This window comes from Hydractinia symbiolongicarpus, chromosome 5 (genome assembly GCF_029227915.1).
Source record: "Hydractinia symbiolongicarpus strain clone_291-10 chromosome 5, HSymV2.1, whole genome shotgun sequence".
NCBI lineage: Eukaryota > Metazoa > Cnidaria > Hydrozoa > Anthoathecata > Hydractiniidae > Hydractinia > Hydractinia symbiolongicarpus.
The window spans coordinates 27,785,937-27,797,056 of NC_079879.1; the positions used below are offsets into that span (position 1 = coordinate 27,785,937).

An 11,120-nucleotide genomic window follows, 5' to 3' on the forward strand; every position below is an offset into this window, starting at 1 on the left:
CCTGCTTGATTCTTTCTATTATAATTTTCAATATTCATCATAATTGATGATTGCTTTTGCCACCGTGCGAACTGTAGTATATGCAATAAAGATTATGAACCAGATTCTCACCACCTGCAAGAGGTGAACATGTAGAATTATTTTGTATTAGTCTTTCGAGAGATTAAAGTTTCCAAGGAAGTCAGAAGACTTGATTATTTTTTTATTTTTTGTAATTACAAAATATCAATAGAAATGGTAACGTTTACAACATCAGTTTATATAAAAAAAAATTTCATTTCCCAGAACTACTTTCTGCATATATAATAGCCGTATTCTGTCTGTATGTTCGCAGGAAAAACGTCGTTCTACAGATGAAACTGATACCGATAAGGATAAACATCAAGTTAAACTCAAGCACGAATACTTATAAACAATAAAAATAAAACGCATAAGCAACTTTTTTGTTGCCCAAAGAAATATTTAGGTTATTTTTACAGTTTATTTGAGAAAATATTTTACATAGCCTGTTGTTATATTTGCAACATATTGTCTTGTCTAATTTGCCGTTTGTATTGTCTTCGGCAGCCGGTGCTAATATTTTATTTTGTTTTAAGTGACTTAATTCTGCGCAAATAATGAATATTTTTCCCAACTAAAAATTTTGGTGACTTTTTATCCTGTTCCTTTCTGATAAAGTTGAAATATAACCATCACAAACATTAAAAAGAATAATATATTTCTTATATTGCAATGTATTGACTTATCTGATTTGCCGTTTTAATTGATTGCGTCAACAATGTCTGTGTCTAGAAAAAGTATTTTAGCAACACAGCCATTTTATTTACTTTTTTGGTAAAAAAAACGGACAGCGTGCGCATGTGTAAAAGGGTTAGATTAATCAGTGTCGTAACTAGAGTTGTATGTAAGGGAAATGCCGAGAAATATTGACCGAATTTGTAAATTTAACATTAAACAAGTGTCAAGCTGAAATAGTTCGAAAGATTAAATGACAATAAAATTAAAAGTCCTTAGCAGATGGTGCTAAAATTTAATAATAGGTGTGTTATTATTAATTGTATATTCAATATATTGTTGTAACTACATGTGGGGGAAACACCGGAGAATAATGACCGAATTTGCAGAATGTTTTACAATTTGTTAGTCAGCCACAGTTGATAACAAGTAGCGTTAAAACCATAGAATGGAATATTTGTATCAGTTATAAACAGCAATTAAATATATTGAAATATAAAGAGAAATATTACAGTTGCATGGTTGCTGGAACTCGAGTCTTCTCCCTTTTAGACTACAATTCCGTAAGCCTCCTGGCATATATTTGCGTTTTTAACTCATCTCTTCAGGATGATTGCTCAGAAAATAGCCACAGTTGCATAATCTCTTTCTGCTTTGACGCAAATATGACATGCATTGTGGTAGAGGTTTGTGGTAGAAGCTTGGGTTCAAACCTCCTCGAGTCATCCCAGAGACTATAAAAGTGTGAATCTATCCTTTCTGCTTAGCGTTCAGAATGATAATAAGATTGATATCTTAGGCGGTTGTCTAGTTGAGCGGTTGCTGTGCTTGCACGGCTTTTGTAGCTCAATTGGGAGCTTTAAATGCACTAGGACTCCCTTCGCAGGACCCTCGTTGATAGCAGTACCAATGGGAACTGAAGATGCTATCCTGGGTAAATAATTTCAATAATAACAATAATAGTTTGTCAGAATTTTTTTTTATTGAACAACCAGACAGTACTTACCAAAGGGGCGGGGGATAGTCATTTGAATATTTGAGCATTTAAAAAAATGTAGAATAGGTGTGTCAACACGAAATCTAGGTATTGCACAATAAAACGTAAAAACAAAGTTTGTTTCCTCCCTACAGACTTCAAGTTAATTTAAGACCGTGGTTTTAATAATGACAGAAAGTAAAAGTGTTATATACAGATATCTGATGCTTACATTCACTTTTAGTTTTTTGTAGATCAGTGAAATTTCTTTAAGGTGTACATTTCTGTATAACGGACACTAACCCTAGGAAAGTGTCGATTGATTTTAGATCAAAAATTTATAAAGGAATCTCTATAAATCGAACACTTTTATTTGCACCAATGATGTCTGCTTTAAGAAGATTTACTGTATTTTCCCTTTTTTGTATGCCTTCCTTCTTATAATCATAATTTTTTGTCATTTTTTGAAGTGTGAAAGACGGACAAGGCTACTGCCATGATCAGATTTAAAATAATGAACTGAAGGAGTTTTGAAAGCTTTTTGTAGATCAGCAAATTCTTTTTCGATCAAAATAAAGAAAACACTCAAACAAACCCGAAAATTTTAATTAAAAATATCAATATTAATATTGAGTGTTTAAATATGAAAAATTTCGTAAATGAGTTTTTTGTTTGCTTTTTCATTTTTGATAATTTATTTGCAAATTTGTTAAAAGCTTTAAAAAGAGTTGTGTGAAATCTGACGTTCAATTTAAACTTTAAAGTGAAATATAGCACTCAAAAGTGAAGCTAGTTGTGGTAGGAAGTTCTACGTCTTCGGAATATGGGCGAGCACATTGTAGAATTAATAGCGAAAACAGTATCCTTTTGGTTACATATCTTAGGATTTTATTCACTCTACTTGACAAAGGGTACTAACATCAATAAAAGTCAGCGTGTTTTTCTAATGAACTTAAGTCTGTCGGAGATTATTTTATGTATAACTGCTGCAGCTAAACGTGCTTTTATACTTTCACATCACCTCACTGCTGCTCACCAAATGCGAATCACACAAATGACAGGAGCATCAATGGCATATTATCTCCTTATGATATTTCTGACTGTCGACCGTTTTAGCGAGATTCATTTAAATATTCGCTATCCTTTGTATTGGTCTCCACAAAGAGCAAGATATTGCATGGGTGCCGTCTGGACGATTAGTGTGGCTTTTACCACAGTTTTTATCATTTATCAACCTTCTCAAACTTGGTTGTCGTATTATCTTCATATTTACTTCTATCCAGTGGCTGAATATTTGTTCTGTATTGTTGCGCTTTTCACCTATGGTTATATATACAAAATTATGCGCCATAAACGCAAAATAAATAGAGTTACATCGTCAAGTATACACAGCCATAAGAAAAGAAAGAGACTCGTTGGTAGAATAGGATTTTTCATGCCGAGTTTACTCATACTGACGTTTGTACTCTTCGTCGTGATTCCAGAGCAGACTCATTTTTATTATTATTTGAACGATAAGCCGATGACTCACACTCAGGATGATATTTTTGCGGTGGCTTTCTCACTTGCATTCCTCACTGATGCCATCATTTATATATTTTTATCCACTCATGTTCGAAAAGCATTGAAAAAGAAAGTTTTTAGCTCATTGTCGAGAAAGGCTTTTAAAAGTTGACCCATGATGCCATTGGTAACTGCAACTTTCTGAAATAGTCGCAAATATTTGATCGAAATGGACAGTTCTTCTTCATAAATCTTCAAGCCCCGCCTATTTATTTAAAAGGCTCCTATAGTCCTACCAAGCGTAATAGAGATCAGTTACATATAAAGTAAAAAATATATTTCGAGCAAGTTTTTGACCAGATTGTCTAATGGATATTTTTAGTAACTAATTTTACCATTTTAGTAAGATTTTACTTAAATTAATGAGATTTGTGTGTCACAACATGCCAAAATGTCATTTGATGGTAGCTAGATAGTATTTGACATTTACTGACGATCGGTGATTAATGAAATGACACATCGATTTTTTTAAGAAATATAAATTTTTATTTGTGAAATAATGTAAATGTTGTAAAAATAAAAATACTAGTTTAATTTCTAGCAATCGAAGAGCCGCAAAAGTGTGAACTAAAATTGACTTATTCTTGGAAAAATTAAGTTGTACATGTTTGTTCCCAAGGTTTCTGTGAAAAACTAAAATGACCTGAGGATGAAAGCCCTTTTTCATGCATTCCCAGTGGTGTCATCGTTAGAGCTCTTTTAATAGGACTCGGATTCACCTTTAAAGCCGCCATATATTGACTAAAATTATGAACGACAAAACAGTTTCAGTTTATTTATACTTCAATTGTGGTTTTAACTACTATTATAATAGAACTTTTTATTGAAAATCTTTTCAGTCCCATTTTTTGGAAATTGCATTCTCAGCGGTGTGATAAATGTTGGCTGAGAGAAATCTTATTTACTTCTGCATTGATTTTACTCAAATCTGCTTTGTTCAAAAAAGTAATATTAGATAGGGTTATTAGGTATGAACTATTTAGCAAACTAAATTTACACACAAACCAATCTAGCTGATTTTGGTCTGCGGTAAACACATGTAGCTACTTTAATAAAATTCTGACCCTGCCAGTCATTTTTTTTATGCTACACCTTATATCTCGGAAGTTTTACCAGCAGGGATTAATCCATTCAAAGGTTATTTTTAAGATAACTCCTGTCACACCTCCCACGTTATTTGATACCAAGAAAGCCAGTATAAATGAGTTAATACACCTTTCCTGAATTTATATTCTGTATAATGTCGCGTGCATGGAAACGAGGCACATCTTGGTAATTATATTCCCGTATATTTTAAAGGAAGACAATGTTAGAGATATTTTACTAAACAATTTAATAGCAAGAACGTCGAAGAATACAAGTTTTATAAGGTGTTAGTAAGAAAGTTATTGCAACGTACTCTCCTCATGAAAACACAAACAAAAACAGTTATATTGTCAATTTGTCAAGATATGAAAGCAAGCAAGAAGAAAGAACTTTGAGACATGAATGATTTTTGTTTGTTTGATTTACTATATGGCAACAAGAAAAGCCATGAAATAAGTAATATATTGTATATTCACTCAGTTTTGCTTTTATATGGCTAGAATCTTTAGCAGTAGCTCGCTGGGTTTTTTGAAAAATACAAAAGACCTGTGTCTCGTTGTTATATTTTTATTGTTGTTTATTAGCTTCTTCGTTTGATTATACAAAATTGTAGTTTCAAAATAACAAATTTCACATTTTTGTTCCCAAATAATTTTATTTGTTTAGGGAGGTAGAGATAAGTATACATTCATGCTTTTAACATGCTTTCAAAGAGCATATTGTACTCCGGCATATTTTTACTTCTGTCAGGATTTTTTAAAATAAGTTCTCCAAAGTAGATAGTATTTTCACAGCAACAACTTGTATCTTATTTTAAAGCAAGATTGAGACTTTGAAGTATGTCTTCGCAAAGTGAATAGTAGGGTTGTGTGTATTTGATCTGAAGTTCATGTTGTAATTACATAATGGCACTATTACTTGAACTCACAGATTACTCATTGAATGGAACAAACAAAACCTCATCAGAACTCTTGCACAAGACTAGGAAAATAACTTGAAAGTTCTTAAACTCACAACTCAATGTGCCTCAGCAATACTGAGACAAATAACAAAATTTTATAAATATACTTCTTACTAGAAATTCCTGATGTCTACCTATGTTTTTTTGTCAGTATAACATTTACAAACATACTCATAGGGGGCTTTTTAAAGCATAAGGCAAGAAGCCCTGCGGCTTAAAGATTTCCGCCATTAGCAATAATCTGAAAAAGATATAAAACCGTGACATACTTGTCACGATTTAATAGCTATAATACATTATCTTTCACCAAAAATATTCAGCCTCAACAATTGCTTTTTAAATTAAAGTTCTATGTGCTTGCAAAATTGTACAGAAGGAAATGACGTAAGATCAAAGATGGCACATTATAAGACGATCTTCATTATGCTACACTGCACGAGCTTTAACTTTCGATTATAAACTTTATTAAACTAAATTATTGTTCAATGGATGATAAAACAATTTGTTGAACTGTTAGGATTCTTATTGGCTTAGAACTCATTTTAGCCTCGTTCTCAGAAAAAAAATCTGCCAAAACGAGGATTAAAGCTTTTGCCTTGATAAGTTTCAGGCGTCCAGGCTCTGCGCTGTCTCTATGTATCTATCTATCTCTCTATCTCCCCAGGCGATTTTACAGATTTCGCCTTCGCCGGCGGAAATCAATAAGCATATCGCTCCGTTTTGGTGAACCTTCTCTGTGTTTCGGTATAGATATTTTAATTAAACAATCTTTTCTATTTTACATTACCATACTGCATGAAATCGGTTTCAGGTAATTGTGTAGACATGCATTCTCAGAGAAGCAATAGTTTATCTTTCTTTATTTTAGCTCTTTTAAATTGAGAGCGCTCTCCAAAATTGCAGGTATGTGAAATGCAATGTTTCTTGATTTCGGTTTTTTCCTATTGCTACTCACCATTGCAAAATATATATTCGTCTTTTTTAAAATAAATCTTAAATCTTGTAGGTAACAGGAGACGAAAAACCTGCAATGTTTTTGAAAAATGAACAATAAGTTCATTCACAACACATAAAAACATCTCACCAGTTACCAGCTGAATTTTTTAATACAAAGTTTACTAAAGACTGCCTCATTTTGCCAATGATATAATCGGAAATTAAAATAGAAAGGTGTCATTTAAATTAAGATTTTCTACTTTCGGTTAAAAGGCTGAGGACAAAGCATAGGCAATTTGCAGAATTGTTGTTACACGAATTTTAAGTGCAAAAATGTACGCAATAATTTCAACTAGCTTATTGTTCTTTTTTTCTTCGTGCTTTCCGCTTGTGTTGGAATGTTATTAGGATAATGTGAGAAAATTATTCTGAGTAATGATAACCGCGTAATATTGGAACAACGTGCATAACGCTGTGCTTGATAATATACCCTTTTAGATTGAGCCTGAAATGAGACAATTAACTTTATTAAAATGAAGAGGCTTAATGTGCATATTTTACATGGCTAGCCTCACTAATATTTAGGGATATACTCTGTCAGGCATGGCTTAGATGGGGAGTCCTAGAGTATTTAATGCTCATTTTGAGCTATGCAGACCCAACTTGGGTCCGCGCTCTACCAGACAACGGCCTACAACATCCAACAGCCTACACATTGTGCCATCTTCCCAATCTTCCCCCCACATGGCTTGGGTTGACTCGAGGCTATAGTAACATTTACTCGCCCATATTTAATCGCCGCGAAAGGGGATCGAACCCCAGTCTCCCGCAGAAAGTACGAGAGTAATAATCACTAAGCTACGGCTTTCTTTAGGTTAATGTTTAGATGTAAGTTCAATGAAGCTTCTGTATCAAACACATGTTATTGTACTCAGTAACAAGCAATGATGGAATCATCAAGGAAGTACTTTAGGAAACAATTTGACTCGAAAGAGTGTGATCTAGCTGTGGGTGATTGTGTCGACACGAAAATTTGATAATTAATAACAATTTGGGCACGCGTGTTATTTTATTGAATTTCCAAAAAAAGTATGCTGAACGTAATGGTGTCATCATAATTTTGATATTTGTCACCTAAATGTCATTAGGCCAAAATTGGTCCAAAAATTAAAACTACTTTATTTTCAACACAATTTGGCACAGTAAACAAATAAAGTATGCTGAACATGATAGTGAGATCAAAACTTGATTTCTTGTTACCTAATTGTCATTTTAGGCCAAAATGGGTCCGAAAAATAAAACTACTTTATTTTCTGTAAAATTTGGCACAATAGACAAATAAAGTATGCTGAACATGATGGTGACATCAAAATTTTGATTTCTTGTTACCTCAACGTCAGTGTATGCCAAAATTTGTCCAAAAATTAAAACTACTTTATTTTCAACAAAATTTGGCACAGTAAACAAATAAAGTATGCTGAAAATGATGATGATACAAAAGTTTGATTTTTTGTCACCTAAATGTAATTTCAGGCAAAATTTGTCCAAAAATTAATACTATTTTATTTTCGACAAAAATTGGCACAGTTAGTAAAAACAGTATGCTGCAAATAATGGTCACATCAAAATTTTGATTTTTTGTCAACTAAATGACCATAAACGGTTCAATCGCAAAACTTTTAACCATGAATTATAGGCTGTATTTTTTGTTAGCAATTTTTTTTAAAATGTGAGTTTGTTATGACACGTTTTGTTTTGTTTGTGTTTGTTGTAAGATATATTGTCACTTGTGTGCTTTATCTTCAGAGCTTCATGCACCAAACCTCTTCGAATGTTTGGTACGATAACACAACGAATTAGCAGCTTGCCATCAAATATTTTAGTAGCGAGCGGAAATTCTTAGAGCCCCCAGGGCTTCTTGTTTTAATTTTCTTGTAAGCGTAAAAGTTTTATGTGTAAAAAATATTACTTCTTCATCCTAAATAAGAAATTGTTGATCTCATACAGCAATCTCATAGCAAGTAAAGACACCAGCCACAGAACAATCAAGAATAGGTGAACAGAGAAGACATGTTGGCGGCAGTTGTTGCTAGCATTGAAATATTTTAATGCAACCACGAAACGACTTGTTTACGTTTAAAACAGTATGAAGCATGGGGTCACCAGTTGTTATTAACAGAACGTTTTCCTTGTTGACATACTTTAATTGTCACTGGCCATCGTTACAACACGTGGCTTAGTATTATTGTCTACGCTTACAAGATAAGCAAAAACTTTTTATACCTTCCAATCTTCCAATGCCTTACTATGCTCGCTTTGTCAAAGACCGGCTATTCAAAAAAAAAACGATGGCTTCCATTGTCATTTCTGGTCTTAAAAACACCAATCATTCGAACGTTTTGCATTTTGTAACCCATGGCAACTGAAGAGGTTACTCTACGTAAAAAGACGCCTTTGTCGAAAGGCGCATTAAAGGTATGTCAGAGATGGTAATGGTAACAATCCAAACCACGCTAAATAATTCTCAGAAAAGTTTGTTGATATAGGTTTTTGAGGCATATTATATCTCCCACGTCACGTTTGAAGGTGTGGTTGAAACCGTCTTCCAGGCTTCTCCCTACTCTCCCCTGCTTTTCAAAGTCTCTCTAAAGCCCAAATTGTATAAAGTTACGGCAGCAACAAATGGGTTTGACATTTTATCTCACATTATATCTTTAAATATTCCAAACACAGTTATGTTGATCATTTTGAAACAAAACTCACCATGATATTTTTATGACCTACTGTTAACGTTTCTTTTTCATCACCTAAATTCACGAATCCAGATAATAACGCACTTGTGTTTTACACACTTGTGTTGATTCACGAATAAATGATTTTGGATTATTGAGATATTAACGCCCCTTTTACGCCCAAGCCAGAGATGATAGCCATATAGTCTTTTTGCATATTTGTGTTATCTTCGGCTATTTCCATGCGATTACAGTCCCAAGATATATATTTTGATGTTTAAGAGTGTGCAGCCATACACATTGGAAATATGTGGTTATAACTTTAAGGCAAAAAAGTTTTAATAAACGTAAATAAAAATATGTTCATTTTGCCTCCCTATTGTAACTGAAAGGTGGAAAACAAGATTTAAAAACAACATCTGAAAAATTATTGTTAAAAAAATTATTATTATAAAAAAATATTTTACGGATGAACATAAACATGCATTACAGCATATAAACGCTAAAACACTAAAGTCTTCACTTTGTGCTACCGAAGATAGTTTACGGTGACACAAAAGCTCTAAATGGAGGTAAAAACAGATGGCCGAGAATATGACCATAACAAATCAAATGCGCCTATGGTAATATTCTGATTATTGCCCACGTCTTCCCTAGGCAGCAACCTACAAAGTTCGGAATTTTGGGCGTGTATCTTTGAGATATGACGTTTTATCACATCGTTTCTAATTTGAGCATACCAACGATAAATAAGTAATCAAGTTAATGATAACGACCATTTCAAGTTAATTAATGTGTCAATTAAGAGAAAATTAATAAAATTCTAATAAATTGTTTGTCAAAAAAAAGTTTATTCAAATCTTTGGTTTTGGAAGTATAAGCACCCATATCATGGCGGTAAGGAGATGTATATTTTATTTTTTTGCAAAAGACTTTAAAATTGCAATTTAAAGTTAACTTATATTATCTATATCCTGTTTTATTATTTGATTACAACTTTATAAAAAGGTAAAGTTATCCTTCCTTCTTCCTTCTAAAAAAGTTTTGTGAATAAATAGAAATGATAGAAAGTTAAAAAGCAATAAAAAGTAAAGTAAAAAAGACGTGTAAATCAAATCAAATCAATCATTTGGTTTTCTGATGCTTTTTATATATGTCTTGACTTACTGATCACTGATATGAAACAAGCAGAATGATCTCGTTTTATTAATATCAACCCATTTTTTATAGGTGTACTGTTTATTTCACGTTCAGTGGTAGAAAGATGTGAGCATTGATAAAGCCATTCCCAACTTAGATATATTTCACAAGTAAAATAACAAACGCATTGCATTCTAAAACATATCCTCACTTAACCACAAAACCTCTCCGATAGCTCAAAGAAAAATGTGATTTAACATAGGTTTAATACTTTCTTCTTTTTTTTTAGTCGGTAAAGTTGTTATATACATTACTGCTACTTGTACTAGTGCAAACAGTTTTTGCAAAAAGATCAACATTCAAAAAGAAAAACAACAAAAACATATTTAACAATAAAAATGGTAAAAGTAATGGCAAATTTATTGTCATTGGTGGTTTGGGTACGGAAGGCCCAATAATTGATCCAATCATTGATGGTATCGATAAAGGATATGGAAAGTATGAGGAACGACAAAGCAGTATCCGTCCTGCTTATGTCGTGAGAAAAACTAAAATTCTGGAAGACAGTAAAGTTATAACGAGACCGTCAATTACTCAAGCTATTAATCCTACTCCCGATCTATCTGCGTCTATCTTTAATACAATTATTAAAAAAAAGACAAGAATATCTGACTTAAGTACTGAGAAACCTTTTGCAACCATCACAGTACCCATAGTTTCCAGCTACGGTGCAGTCGATTACCCATCTTCCTCTAGAGAGAATGTAAAAAGCACACCATTATTGAAAAAAACGATTACACATGGCAAAGGTATGACCAAAAGTATTTCACCTATAACCTATGTTCAATCAAGTACGAGTAAATCAATAAACAGGATTGTTTTCACAGAAAGTTCCATTATTTCATCAAAACTTTCGCCAATAACAACATATTTACATTCAGCAGTAGTGCCAATCAAAAGAAGCAAAACAATAAGTTCAGTTCAACCTTCT

The 11,120-nt window shown here is 32.8% G+C and overlaps 1 protein-coding gene across 1 annotated transcript; it reads left to right on the forward strand.

The window, feature by feature from the left end:
• Nucleotides 1-2,534: 2,534 nt before the first annotated feature.
• Nucleotides 2,535-3,386, forward strand: LOC130646105 (melanocortin receptor 5-like). Its single transcript, XM_057452244.1, has one exon. It carries the CDS (start codon nucleotides 2,535-2,537, stop codon nucleotides 3,384-3,386), a length of 852 nt encoding a protein of 283 aa, XP_057308227.1.
• Nucleotides 3,387-11,120: the final 7,734 nt, after the last annotated feature.